A 15352-nucleotide genomic window follows, 5' to 3' on the forward strand; every position below is an offset into this window, starting at 1 on the left:
TGTGTTTTAGATCTCTGTTGTTAGATGCATATGTGTTTATAATTGTTATATCTTCCTGATGGATTAACCTTTTGTCATTACAAAATAGCCTTTCCTGGCCGGGTATGGTGGCTCATGCCTGTAATTCCGGCACTTTGGGAGGCCAAGGCAGGTGGATTGCTTGAGCTCAGGAGTTTGAGACCAGCCTGGATAACATGGCAAAACCCCGTCTCTACAAAAAATACAAAAATTAGCCAGACATGGTGGTGTGTGCCTGTAATCTCAGCCACTTGGGAGGCTGAGTTGAAAGGATCATTTGAGCCTGGGACACAGAGGTTGCAGTGAGCTGAGATTACGTCACTGCACTCCAGCCTAAGTGAGAGAGCCAGACCCTGTCTCAAAAAAAACCCCTAAAGAATGGGGAAAAAACAGCCTTTCTTGTCTCTAGTAACAACTTTTCAGTATCTTTTTTACCCCCAGTGTTATCGTAGTCACCCCAGCTCTCTTTGGTTATTGTTTTTAGGGTATATATTTTTTCATCATTTTATCTTCCTGTTGTATTGACCTTTTTATTATGAAGTGTCTTACTCTCTAGTAATACATTTCTTGCCTTAATGTCTGTTCTATCTAATACAGCCACTCCAGCTCCCGTGTGTGTGTATGATATCTTTTTACATTCTTTTATTCCAGTCTCTGTATCTTTGTCTAAATTGTCTTTGATGTAAACAGCATATAGTTGTATAATATTTTTAAAAAATTCATTCTGCCAACCTCTGCCTTTTGGTTATTGTCCATTTGCATTTAATATAATTACTGGTAAGACAGGATTTACATTTGCCACTTTGCTGTTATTCTTATCTCTTACATCTTTTTGTTCGTCTGATCCTCCGTTACTCCTGTGTTTTATATTACATACATATTTTCTGGTGTATCATTTTAATTCCCTTGTTTCTTTCACTATATGTATTTTTATTTTCTTCATGGTTGTCCTGGGGATTGCAATTAACATCTCACATTTACAGAGAAGTAACCTTTACTCAGGTTCTTTAAGTATTAACATTTTATCGCATTTGCTTTATTTCTTTCTCTATGTATGTATTTAGATATACAGACATATATAATATGCATGTATGTATAAAATGTGTATTTTGTTGTTCCTGAACTGTTTGAGAATGAATTACATGCCCCTTTACCCTTATACACTTCCTAAAAATGAGGATATTCTCTTAACCTTAGTATATTTATGAAAACCAGGAAATTAACATTGATCCAGTACTAAGTCCTTTGAAGCCAAAAATGTAAAATAAAACACATAATAATTTCTGTTTTAAGATCCAGTCCAGGATACCATGTTGTGTTTGGTTATCGTATTTGTCTAGTCTCCTTGTCTTTGGTGACTCTGGCATTTTTTTAGGAATAGAGGCTAGACCATTTATAGACTATTTTTTGGCCAGGCACGGTGGCTCACGCCTGTAATCCCAGCACTTTGGGAGGCCAAGGCGGGTGGATCCCTTGCGGTCAGGAGTTCGAGACTAGCCTGACCAACATGGCAAAACCCTGTCTCTACTAAAAATACAAAAATGAGCTGGGCATGGTAGTGTGCGCTTGTAGTCCCAGCTACTCGGGAGACTGAGGCACGAAAATCGCTTGAACCCAGGAGATGGAGGCTGCAGTGAGCCAAGATGGTGCCACTGCACTCCAGCCTGGGCGACAGAGCGAGACTCCGTCTCAAAAAAAAAAAAAAAAAAAAAGAGACTGTCTCAAAAAAAATAAAAGACTGTTTTTCACTTTGGGTTATCTCATTGTTAGATTCAGGTTATACATTTTTTGTGGGAATATCAAAGAAGTGAGAATTGTGCGGTTTACAGTGCGCCATATCAGGAGGCACATACTAAGATTTTCCCCCTTGCTCCCCCTTAGATTTAGTATCTGCTAGGTACATTTGACAGTTTCATATGTGGTTTGATTTATTAATTTCTGTAGAAATTAATGATGGATATTCCATAGTAATGAAATATACCCACCTCAGAATCAGCCTGAACAGGCTGCCATAACAAAATACCACAGACTGGGTGGGTTAAACTACAGAAAGTTATTTCCTTACAGTTGGGGCTAGAAGTCCAAAATCAAGAAGTCATTAGAGGCCGGGCACAGTGGCTCTCCTGCAATCCCAGCACTTTAGGAGGCTGAGGTGGGCAGATCACGAGATCAAGAGATCGAGACCATCCTGGCCAACATGGTGAAACCTCGTCTCTACTAAAAATACAAAAATTAGCCGGGCATGGTGGCGCATGCCTGTAGTCCCAGCTACTTGGGAGGCTGAGGCAGGAGAATCGCTTGAACCCGAGAAGCAGAAGTTGCAGTGAGCCGAGATTGCACCACTACACTCCAGCCTGGCAACAGAGCGAGACTCCGTCTCAAAAAAGAATAAAAATAAAAAAGAAGTCATTAGAGTTGGTTTCTGGTGAGGATTCTTTTCTGGGCTGCCTTCTTGCTATGTCCTCAACTGGCCTTTCCTCTGTTCTCTGACAAAGAGGGAGATCTCTGATGTCTCTTCCCCTTCTCATAAAGACACCAGTTTTATTGGATTAGGGCCCTACCCTTATGACCTCATTTAACCTTGTTTATCTCCTTAAAGGTCCTATCTCCAAATGTAGTCACATTGAGAGTTAGGGCTTCAATTGATGACTTGGATTTGGGAGAGTAGACACAATTCACTCCTTAACACTGATGATGCTAGAGGACTTATGTTTCTTTCACCAAAGAGGCTCTTAGTTTTTATAGCTACTGGGTACATTTGATGATTTTATATATGATTTGATGTATTAACTCCATAGAAATTAATGATAGATACTCCATAGTAATGACATATACCCACTTCAGAATCAGCCCGGTGAAATTTTTTGTTTTTATATGACTTAATTCCACTTCAATCCTAAGGTAATAAATCTAAGCAGTTAGCATGTGTGCAATTTTAAAACTATCCTAAATTTTTTACTATTTGAGTCCCATCAGGTTCCTTTAAGTAAAATTGGCTTACTTATAGTACTTATGAATTAAATGTATTTCTGTAAAGTGTTACACTTTAAAAACTGAATTTTTCCTGTGCATTGTGATTCTAAGCATACTTAATTCATCACCCCCTCCTTCTACCCTTGCCCAATTTACATTGTCGTCTATGCTTAATTACCTTCCGTTTTTTGTTTTATTTAGTTACAAACTTTGGCTGTGGGGGGTAGAAATGTGTTGGATTTCTTTAGATATCATTGATATGGCATTGAAATTAGTTTTCTTCTGTGTTTTTTTATTTCTGCTTTATATTTATGGTCTTTTTCTTCATTGAGGATAAACATTATTTTTTAATGGGATTATTTTATTTTGTAATGATTATATAGTAAGTTGTGAGGATATGTAGGTTTTCAAAAACAAACAAACTAGTGTAGGTATTAGGCAATTTGGGGTCCAGTTTACTTTATTACAAATTAGCATAGTGAGAACTGAAGGAAAGTCTGGCAGTTACCCTGTTAATCATTGAAGCTTTATATGGATTATTTTTACATTTAACAATATTTACTAAATACCTGCTTTATGCTAGGTACCAGCTTCTAGAGATACAGAGGTGGTCAAAAATAGATAGGGTCCATGCCCTTAAGCAGCTTGGTCTAGTGAGGGGCAAACATAAATCACAGCTAAATGTAAAATTACACCTGTGAGTAGTGCTGTGAAGGAGAGGTTGAGGATGATTAGGGTATATACTAACTGGAGGAATTTGTCTATTTTAGAAATTCTGGAAAGACTTCTCAGAAAGAATTAAAGATGTGTAGGAGTTAAGTCGGTTAAAGAGAACAGAAAGATGAGCTCAGGAATAGTGGCGTAAAGCAACCATTTATTGTTCCCATAGATTATGTGGGGAAGGGATTCAGACAGCAGTTTGTCTCTGCTCCATGATGCCGAGAACCTCAGCTGGAAGACTAAGGCTGGGGATGACTTGATGGCTGCAGGCTGGAATCATCTGAAGGCTCCTTCTCTGGCCTTCAGGGGCTGGTTGTCCAAGGAGACCTCAGTGAGACTGTTGGACAAGACAACCATACGGGCCCTCTGCATTTAGCTTGGGTTCCCTCAGGACATGGTGTCCATGTTGTAGGAGGGAGTGTCCTGAGAGAGAGCCAGGAGGAAGCTATATTGCCTTTCATGACCTAGGCTTAGACGTGTCTCTTTCTGCTGTATTCTATTCACCGAGGCATGCACCCACACGGTTCTACCCTGGTTCAGATCCAGGGGAAGTAAATGCCACTTTATGGTGAAGAGAGACAAGGTTCTGGAAAAGTATATGTGACGAGGAATACTGCTGTGTCCTTTTGGGAAAATAGCCCAATACATGGAGCATTATGCCTGACAAGAAGCTAAATCCCAGAGAAATGATCTGGAGTGCAAAAAGCTGGGGAGAGTGAGTTAGGGAATAGACCATTCAAGGCCTTGTAAAATATTTTAAACATGATTTAGGCTTATCTTAAGAACAAAGGGAAGCCATGAAGGTTTTAAGCTTAACGTCAGATTAGTGCTTTATGAAGATTGGTATGAAGAGGAAATGTGTGTATGAGGCAGAGGGAGAACAGTTAGGAAGCTGGTGAAGTAATCTAGGCATAAACCAGGGCTAGGTGCTAACTGCGGAGATGGACAAGAGTAGAGGAATTGGAGAGAAATATATGAGGTCCAATCACCAGGTCCTGGGGATGGGGATGGGAGAACAAAGTGTTAAGAATGATCCCCTGGCTTCTGGCTATGCTGCTAGATGAATCTGGTGCCATTCACTGGGATGAAGAACACAAGAAGGGGACCAGGATTTACGGGGAAAGGATCATGAATTTGGTTTGGGGCAAACACTGAATTAGAGAAGTTATCAAGTAGGCAGTTGCCTTTGTGGATCTGAAGCTCAGAGGAGAAGTCTAAGCTGGAGATAGAAATGTATGAGTCATCTACAGCTAGGAGGTAATTGAGATTTGGAGTGTGGATATGGTCAACCAGGGAAATCAACAGGAACAAAAGAGAAGAGGGCTTAGCACTGGGGTTTGAGGAGCTCAAATATTTGATGACTAGGAAGAGGAAAATGTACAAGAAGAGGAGACAGACTATAACACCCAGACCCACGGGAGGAGAACAGAGTGTGTGCTGTTTTAGGAGGCAGGGAAGAGAAGCCAGCATTTCAAGAGGAGGGAATGGACAGAAGGTCAAATACTCCTGAGAGGTAAGGTTAGGACTGAGACATAATTGGATTTAATGAAATAAAGTTCAGTGGTGGCCTTAACAGTAGCCATTCTGGAGAATAGGGAATCTGGAATCCAGATTGGGGTGTTGTCAGGAATGAGTCAGTGGTGTGGAGATGAAAATGGCAAATATAGATGCCTCTTTGAAGAATTTATCCCCTCAGTGAGAAAAGAGAGGTGAGGACAGGAGGGCTGTTGATGAAGGCAAGCATTTGATATTTTATCATGAGAAATGGACAGTTTTTTTTTTTTTTTTTTTAGAGAAACAGGGTCTCACTCTGTTGCCCAGGCTGGTCTTGAACTCCTGAGCTCAAGTGATCCTCCCGCCTTGGGCTCCCAAAATGCTAGGGTTACAGGCATGAGCACCGTGTCCGGCCTGGACAGTTCATTTTTAAAGAAAGAGATGAGGTCACCTTCTGAGAGAGCAAGTAGCCATGCCAGAATGATAAAAGTTGAGAATATCTGAGATATTCTTGGTGAAAGATGTGATTACAAGAAAGAAAGGTGGAATCCATGCTATTGATATTAATAGCTACCATTGATTAAGTATCTGCTCTGTGTTACATAGGGAGTTTTTAGAGTAATCACTAATTAGTTTATTTGCTTTTTTTCATAATCCCTTTTCGTCAGAAGAATGATGAAAATGGAAACTGCTCAGGGGAAGGAATTGAATTCCCTACAACAAATTTATATGAGCTGGAAAGCCGTGTTTTGACTGATCATTGGTCCATCCCTTACAAGCGAGAAGAATCACTAGGCAAATGCCTGTTGGCATCTACCTACCTAGCAAGGCTTGGTAAGTTTTCAGACCTCAGAACACATGAGTATATTTGTTTCATAGAATGCCTGAGTTTAATCTTAGCTTTTGTTGTTGCCTAGCTGTGTGATATTGGACAGATCATTTTTCTGTTAGTCTTCACTTATCTCCTGCAGAAGGAAAGCTTTGAGCTAAATTGTTTTCTTCTACCTTCGATAGAGTATAAGATTATTTAAAATATAATTGAAAAACTTAATGGAAATTGAAATTAACTTTTTCCACAGAAGCTTGGAGCACTTTAAGCCTCAATTCAACAGCTTTTTTTCTTTTAAGAGAAGAAAGTAATATTTAACACACTTGTGCTTATTAAGTGGCTGACATTGTTTTAAGCTTTATAAATATCAAGCTATTAAAATAATAAAATATGATTAGGTTGGAAGAGTGGGTGTCAATATGAACACCTGTACTAAAAAAGAGAAAATAACTTATTTTTCATATTGAATTCAGTTATGAAATGAATATGGCCACAATATGGTGTATTTCTGACTGGCTTCTCAGCAGTAGCATTTATTGAGTGCCTGTTAGGATCTAGGTACTATGCTAGGCAGTGGGTCTGAAAAAAAAGAAAGTATGTTTAGCAGTATTCCCAGTGATAAGCAGAATCCATTATTGAGTTTAATAAAGAAATGTACTTTTTCCAAAAGATGATTTTACAGGAAATTCATTCATTCACTTAGCAAGTATTTATCTCTTACTATGTGAATTGTGCCAAACACAAATCTGTGTAACAGAGTTCATTGGTTTGTTTTAGGGAAGAAGAGTGACTTAGGCATTTATTGCAAATATTTGTGTGGTTTGTTTTTTTGTTGTTGTTGGTTTTTGATTTTTGATTTTTGATTTTTGAGACAGGGTTGCTCAGGCTGCAGTGCAATGGCATAGTCATGGCTCACTGCAGCCTCAACCTCCCAGGCTCAAGTGATCCTCCCACCTCAGCCTCCCAAGTAGCTGGGACAACAGGCAAGCACCTCCACGCCCAGCTTTTTATTTTCTGTAGGGATGGGGTTTCACTGTGTTGCCCAGGCTGGTCTCAAACCCTTCGGCTCAAGTGATCCTCTTGCCTCAACCTCCCGAAGTTCTGGGATTAGAAAATATTTGTGTTTCTGTAGAACTTCTTAGGAAATACTAATGGCTAGTAAGTAGCTGCTATTGGTGTTTTATTAGCTATTTAATCAGATCATTGAAGTTACTCTGACATGGGAATATAAGTTCAACCATTTCAGTTCAATTGGTATTTATTTAATCTAATGTTGTGGTTATTTCTCAGCCTTTCCTTCATCAAAGGTATATATTCTACTTTTAATAATTTCTTAAGAATTAAGGTTCCTATGACATAGTTCCATGTGTATGAATTTAGAATGATGTGTATAATTTTTACAAACTACCAAAGAACTAAATAAAGTATATTATTTCATTCATTTTACTAAGGTCTTTCTGAGTCTGACCTAAATAAAGTATATTATTTCATTCATTTTACTAAGGTCTTTCCGAGTCTGATGAGAATTGTAAAAGGTTTATGGATAGATGTATGCCTGAAGCATTTAAAAAGGTAAGAAAAACGTGCTGATGTGATATTTTGTGTGTGTTGGGGAGCAGGGGTGAAGGAAGAGAAACTTATTGTTTTTAGTTTTTTATGTATAAGACCAGTTTATGAATCTTGTTCAACTGAGGAATCTTTTAATATGAAAAACAGAGCTCTGAATTTGGGGCTTATAAATGATTTAACTCTTTTATATTGTCTACATGTGTCTTTGGTTAAATATAACTTTTATTAATAATAAATACTTCCTACTATTGCTAAATAATAGGTTAAGACTTAATTATACGAGGATATTGCACATATTAGTAAACAAAGACTTGTGGCACTTAGAACTAAGACGGTATATACTTACCAAAATATGAGCCGCTTTAAGTGTGTGAGACAGAAGACCTTTTAAACTACTGAAAGATTGACTAGGTGTTCTCACTGACAGAATAGCATGCATAAGGCACCATTTCTATTAGAGCCAGAGTGATACACTTGCTTCCATTCAGGTCACATCTCTTAGAAAGCAATGTTTCTTAACAATAGGAATAGGAGATCACAAGAATTGTGTTTCTAAAAGCAGATTGAATCAGCCTCCCTTTTTAGTAGGTGAGTCTTGAATCCTCATTAGAGCAAGGACTGTGTCTGTTAACATACTGCCATTTCCCCCAGCATATAACTAAGTGCCTAGCTCATAGAAAGAGCTCAGAAAAGTTTCAATGAATGATTCTTTTGCTGGCTTAACTTCTGGATTTTGACGTCCATTTTTGTCCAATATGCAAATAAGTCCCTAGAACTACAGATGGGTAATGTTTGTGTTTATCTTAAGACCCAATAAGGCTGGGTGCGGTTGCTCACGCCTGTAATCCCAGCACTTTGGGAAGCCGAGGCAGGCAGATCACGAGGTTAGGAGTTTGAGACCAGCCTGGCCAACATAGTGAAACCCCATCTCTACTAAAAATGCAAAAAATTAGCTGGGCATGGTGGGTGGGCACCTATAATCCCGGCTACTCGGGAGGCTGAGGCAGGAGAATCTCTTGAACCCAGGAGGTGGAGGTTGCAGTGAGCTGAGATCACGCCATTGCACTCCAGCCCGCATGACAGTGCGAGACTCCGTCTCAGAAAAAAAAAGAAAAAAAAAAGACCCAGTAAAACAAACAGTTCATTTGCAAATAGTTATTCCCAGCTGCATTTTGGTAGATAGAACCTCCCTTAATTCAAGCCTTAAAAAATAATAAAATTAATTTTAGAAGCAAAAGTAGCTTCATTTTTTAAAAAATTGGAGAAATCTTTTCAAATTGCCATTTGGGCAAAGATTATATGAAATCAAGATTTACCTTCATTTTAGATTAGGTCATCTATCAGTTTGTAGTTTAAAATAATTTTAAGCTTTTAAGAATTATAGCAGCTTTTAAAAAATCCAAAATTGGCTAGTCCAAGTGCTTTACACTATAATCCCAGCACTTTGGGAGGCCAAAAGTGGGAGGACATCTTGAGGTCAGGAGTTTAAGACCAGCCTGGGCAACATAGTGAGACCCCGTCTCTACAAAATTTAAAAAAATTAGAAATAGCAAAATTGTTATATTGTAACATATTGTGACACATATCACAGTGGATACATAAACTTAAAAGGAAAAGTATATTCAGAGTTGTGGAAAAAGGGCTTATTCAAGGTTGAGGATCTCCAGATCCAGAAATCCCTGTATCCAGTCCATTCACCAGCAAGTTGCATATTTGGAATATAATACTCTAACTCTATACAGAGATACTTCAGAAAACTGTTTTGTCTCAGGCCTTCAGCTGTTAGTAGCAGTGTAATAAATGGTCACATGGTTGGTCGTTTTTCTGTAAAACTATGAGTACAAAGGTAGCCTGCCTTATGTTATTCAGTTCTGTTAAGGTAAAAATATTAAATTCTCTTGCACTTTAGAGCTATTAAAAAGGTTCTCCTCCCCGTCAATTAGGCATACTTTCTTTTATTACATCAGAAGAGCTGGAGTTCTGTGTACCTTTAGGCTTGTCTGCCAGAAAACTCAGTAGGATCTGATATAATTGGTACTACTTCCCTAGCTGTGTTTCCTGGTTGGGTGACCATCCCTCTCCCCAATTCCCCAGGCTTTTCTCACGAGCTGCCGCAGGCTTTCTTTTAGAAGTGAGGGTGTGAATGATAGGTGATTACATGAATAAGGTGCCCAAAGGAGCTTTGTTGTCATTTCCACCTTCTTCACCTTTTACCTTCAGGCTAGCCTGGATTTTTTACTAGCATATTCAGGCAGAGAAGATAATTCAGGTGTGGCCATAGTGCATGGTTATTAGTATGTGCATCTTCTCCACAAGGTACTGCCTCCCTTTCCCTGTCTCTTCCAGAATGTAGGCAGAATTGCATTTTCAAAGTGAAAAATGAACAAATGGAATGGCGCCAGAGGGATTGCTGCTTAATCCACATACATTTTCATTTTGTAGTCACTTGAAGCTTTTTAATTGGTAATCTCTGCTTTGTTTTGCTTTATTATTTATTTTTTAACTATAGGAGGAATATGTAGTCAGGCAAAAAAAAAATCTGCAAAAAATAGTAACTCATTGGTTTACATAAAATCAGTCTTATGACTTTTGCTAATTTGAGCAAATAGTGTGGCTAATTAGTATTTAGAAAATCTGGAACTGAGGTTTTTCTCTGCAGCTATTACAGTTTGGGCTCTTCCAGCCTACTCTTTTTAAAGAGATTCTCAGTAAGGCCAAGATGAAATTTTTGTTACATAGTATTTTACCTTTGAAAAATCTTACAAAAACATGAAACCACCATACCAATTTAAGTGAAATCCTTTGCTTTTTCATTTCTTGTTCTGGCATTTGTTCTACACTTCCCCAAAGACCAGAAGACTGAGAATTAGGGGCATCCAATTTCTCTGCTTTTTAAGGAATCTAAGAAGGTATCTAATTATAAGATTTGTACCATTGTTTTATATTTGATGTTTATGTTTAAGAAACATAGCTACAAAGTAAACAGTTTAATGTCTTAAAACTTAGAGCTATTTTAGATTTGCTTAAACAGTTAAAAAATTAAATATTATTTTGTACATGCCAAAAAGGAAAATGTAAGCCAAATAAACTGTTACGATATTTCTAAAACTTCTTTTTTCACATTCTGAGTCCTGCTGTCATCTAATCAACAGGTAGAAAAAAATTATCCTATTTCTGAGATGTTAAAAAATGTTAAAAGGATATGTATGGTAGAATCCATGCAATACAGCATTCATTTCTTAGGTTCTGGAAATATTAATATGGATAGCCAGCCATCAAGATATATTAATAATGCCTTACCATTTGTAAAATGTTTCATGTTTGTTATACCTTTTAATCCTCATAGCATTTGTGTGAAGTGGGTGGGAGTTAGGCCTCTTTAGAGTTGAGAGAACTGAACCTTTGAGAACTCAGGTAAATTTGTTCGAGGCCACACAGCTAGAAAACAGTAATACTGGAATTGATCTCAGATTTTTACCTTGCTCTGTACCACGTGACCTCCCCTTGTAATTATGAAAAGTAGAGAACCAAATAAAATTTTTATTTTAAACCAAGTGCTTTAATGCAAGAGAATTAAAATTCAAAAGCAAAACTCTGTATTGACTTTGAAATAAATGGGCAAGTAGATGAACTACAGCTGTGGGTCTTTTAAAAGCCAATCATATGCATAAAAAAGTATTTTCATCATAATCTCTCAGTTATTTGAGATGGACCTGATAAACTGTAGATTTATTTTCTTTTTTCAAGTTAGACTCTAGACTGCCCTGTATGTTTTTATAGCTCCTGACATCAAGTGCTGTTCACAAGTGGGGTACTGAAATTCATGAAGGAATTTACAACATGTTGATGCTGCTAATAGAACTGGTTGCAGAGAGAATAAAACAAGATCCAATTCCCATTGGTCTCCTGGGTGTGCTTACAATGGTATAGTATCTCTAAAATTAAGTACTTTATATTTTGATTTTGTTTAAAATACTTGCTGTTCTCTGACTTGTAATTAATAATGAGTGATAATGATTTTGTCATTAAGGATATTAGCTGTTAGGATCCTTTGTCTTTATTTTAAAAGCAGAGCAACCATCTTGTGTTCTCAGTTTGAAAGAAGTACTTTTCTAATTTTAATGGGTTTTTCAACTTATAGAATGATTAAATGCCTTTCTCTTACCTCTCCCTGATTATTCATGTCTTAAGTACTTTTATATGGAGTGTTCATATAGATGTAGTTTGGTTTCTGGCCTTTTCCCCCAACAGGTAACAGTAGCTGCATGAAGAAGGGACCTGCATATTTTCCTCTCCTGACTTCTGCCTTCAGTGCCTCTGTTGCTCTTCTCATCCCCAGTAGCCCTAGCACACCTGGGGCATTGGCATCACACTGCCTTGAGTCAGACCTCTCATCCTGTTACCTCCTCCTCTTCCTTCACAGTGAACACTGAACAGGACAGGAGAATAGCACATTAATTCTTAGCGCCTCTGCTCTAGCTAAGGCATATGCTTTCGGTGTATTCTTGAAAGATTCCATTAATGAGGGGAGTCCAAGGCTATATTTTTATCTTCTTTTCTAATGCTAATATGTGTTGCTATAGAAATAGATAATAATGTTTCTCTGTTCTCTTTGAATCTAGGCTTTCAATCCTGATAATGAATACCATTTTAAGAACAGAATGAAAGTGTCTCAAAGGAATTGGGCAGAAGTGTTTGGAGAGGGAAATATGTTTGCTGTTTCACCTGTATCCACTTTCCAAAAGGTAAACATAGTTTAGTTTCATCTTTTTATAGAAAAATGTGTTGAAAAAGAAGATTTTTCTGTGCTATAAAAAAGACAATTTACATGGGAGGATTAAAACAATCTGAAAAATGACAAATATCCCATCTGGCTCATAAAATTTTTTTTTTTCAGATAGTGCATAATTTTTCCATAGCTGTTAACTAATATCATGAAGAATTTTATAGGTTTGAAATGATGTTTAGTAAAATGAGAAATGTCTTTAGTGTCATATATTGGATTATCAGAACCCCAGTTTAATTGGTGTTCCAGTTTCTTAGAGAGAGTTGAGAGACTAGAACATTTAAAATGATTAATTGTACCTAGAAAAAATAATCTAGTAGTTAATCTCATATATAATTTTCTTTTGAACTTCATACGCATTAAAACTTGCTTTTTCAGGCCTGGAAACAATATATTGTATATCAAAAGACTACAGTCTGCCAGTAAGAGTATACTCACAAGAAGTACATAATCTAAACAATCCTCTGGTTAAAACACTGTTTGGTTTCAGAAACAGTTGAAAGAAGTTGAGTTTAATCAATAGAAAACTTGTTAATTGCCTTAGTGGAAGCAGAGGTTTAGGTCAACAATCATTTATTTAACATTTACTATATGTCTGGCATTATTCTAAGTTTGAGATGTTAAACATAAGTATACAGTCCTGTCTTCTAAAGAGTAATAAGATGTCATTACTAGCTTGTAGCATAGTGGAGGAAATATGAAAACAAAAAAATGACAGCATGATGAACAGTAGGTGGAATTATAATAATATGTACTGTGCATAGAATCCAGGGGAAGGAGTAGTTATTGCCACCTTGGGGAGTCAGACAGTTCCCCAGAGAGGAGGAAAAAGTTGAGCGGCAAGGGCAGTGAATATGTACTTTGGAATTTAATCCTCACAGCGGCTCTTTGAGTTGGGTACTATTTTTACCCCCATTTCATAGGTGAGAACTGAAATAGACAGAAGTGAAGTACTTGCCCAAGTCTGCATACCTAGTTACAGGGAGAACCCATGCAGGCAGCTAGTCTGTGTTCTTTAACCATATGCAGTACTGCCTCCCCAAATGCTAAACTCTTCTCTTCATATGCGTTGTGAAGATCAAGTGACAAACATACATAGAAATAATGAACATGGTGGTTCACTGTAGTGAGTGCTCAGCAGATGTTCATTCTCTTTTTTCACTTTACGTATGCATCTGCTGAGACCCAGAAAGGTGCAGTCTTTGTGTTTCATCTCATTACCACAGAGGAATTCTCTCTCCTCTGGATCCCCTCTCCTCTTGCCTTCTCCAGCATATTCCTCCTTTAGCTTTCTATTATTTCTTTGGTATCCTCGATCTTTCCCTCATTTTTGGGATTGTTACCCTTTTATGCAACATGATCTAGTATTTCCCATCTTTAAATATTCTGCCTTTAATATCATACCCCTCTGTAGTTTCAGCATGGTCCTCTGCTCCCCTTCCCAACCAGACCTGAAGATTCCATGTCCTCCCTCTCAGTTTTCTTTCAGTGGTTATCCTAAAATTTTAACTTAATAAACAAAATCTAAATTTCACTAGTATCTTTCTCCTCCTTGAGCAGTACATAAAGACCTTATAACGTTGCATGTGCTCGCTCCCCTCTTAAATGATTCATTACCTCTTTGTCTTACTTGTGCATTGTCCTAGTCCCCTCCTGTCGTTTTTTACCCAGTAAAGTCGATAGTGCATTCTATAAACAATCCTTTAGTAAGGTTCTGTTTGTGGATAAGTCTTGATTTTTGATGACCTGAACTTTATTTCCCATTCCTTGAAGTGTGTATTTTCACTGGGTTCAAAAGTCTAGATGATATTTCTTTTCTCTCAGAACATTAAAATGCCATTTCACTGTCTTGTGGCTTTGATTATTGCTGTGGAGAAGTTGGCTATTGATCTGACTGTGGTTTTTTTATTAGAATTCTGCCTTTCCTCCATGGCTGTATTTTGAAATCTTTTCTTTCTCTTTGATGTTTGTAAATTTGACTCTAATGTGATTAACCATGGTATTCTTTTTATTTATTTTGCTTCAGATTCATTGGGCTTCTGAATCTAGGGTTAATGTCTACGTCAATTCTGGAAATTTCTCAGCCTTTATCTTTTAAAATGTTCCCTCTTCCCCATTAGTCTCTCTTCTTCTGAAACTTGATTGGATACATGTTAGACTGACTCATTCTGTCCTCCATGTCCCTTAATTCCTTTTCACATTTTCCATCTTTTTATCTCCTTGTGTTGCAATTGTGCTTTTTTCCAGATCTATAGCAGTACAGTTCGCTGATTTTTTTTTATTTGTATCTAATCTGCTGTTTAACTTGTTTATTTAAGTCTTTAATTTCAGTTACTGAATTTTTCATTTATATAAATTTTGTTTGTTTGTTTTTGACTCCGTTTAATTTTGTATTGTCTCATGTTCTTAACTCATATTTTCAATCCCTAATTTGTTTAATACTTTATATTCTGTGTCTGATACCTACTTTACTCACTTGCTTTGTGTATGTATGTAGGTGTGTAGAAATGTACTTATACTTATTTGTTTGTTCATTTTTCTATGAACTCATGTTTCTTCGCATTTAATCTAGGAGTGGACAGTTTGAGGCCTAAGTTGAAAGTTCTTTCTTCCAAAAAGGATTTACTTTTACTTCTTCTGGGTGCCTGGAAGCACTACATTTTGTGACCATTTTAGAATAAATTATCAGCTTAGGGTTTTTGAGACCATAACGTCAGTGTGAATTTGAGCAGTAAAGCCATATAAGGGCAATTCTGTGGTTATGAATTCTTGGAGAATTTTTTTTCTCTTTTTAGGTGTCCTTATTTTCTCTTTCCACAGGTAAATCTATATCAATTCATCTGACACCAAGGATGTAGCCCTTTAGTTCCAGCTTTATGTTACAGTACCCTCTGAGTCACCCTGTACCACCTGGGATTGGTGTCCTTTTTCTCCTGCAAATGGAAGCTCATGGTCACCAGGGC

At 37.4% G+C, this 15352-nt stretch overlaps 1 protein-coding gene across 4 annotated transcripts in view; it reads left to right on the plus strand.

Moving 5' to 3' along the window:
- The window catches only part of USP24 (ubiquitin specific peptidase 24), a 148945-nt gene that overhangs the window by 32219 nt on the left and 101374 nt on the right, over positions 1-15352 (plus strand). For 3 of the 4 annotated variants that reach the window (XR_012419749.1, XR_012419742.1, XM_005543253.4), the window contains exons 2-5: positions 5874-6039; positions 7539-7606; positions 11384-11527; positions 12226-12348. Coding sequence is in view for 2 of the 4 variants with exons in the window: in XM_005543253.4 (XP_005543310.3) it covers positions 5874-6039; positions 7539-7606; positions 11384-11527; positions 12226-12348 (501 nt within the window). In the remaining 2 variants the exon portion in view is untranslated. The remainder of the gene's footprint in view (positions 1-5873; positions 6040-7538; positions 7607-11383; positions 11528-12225; positions 12349-15352) is intronic. The other variant, XM_065521961.1, reaches the window with a different exon arrangement.

The sequence above is a fragment of the Macaca fascicularis genome, chromosome 1 (assembly GCF_037993035.2).
Source record: "Macaca fascicularis isolate 582-1 chromosome 1, T2T-MFA8v1.1".
In the NCBI taxonomy this organism is placed as follows: domain Eukaryota; kingdom Metazoa; phylum Chordata; class Mammalia; order Primates; family Cercopithecidae; genus Macaca; species Macaca fascicularis.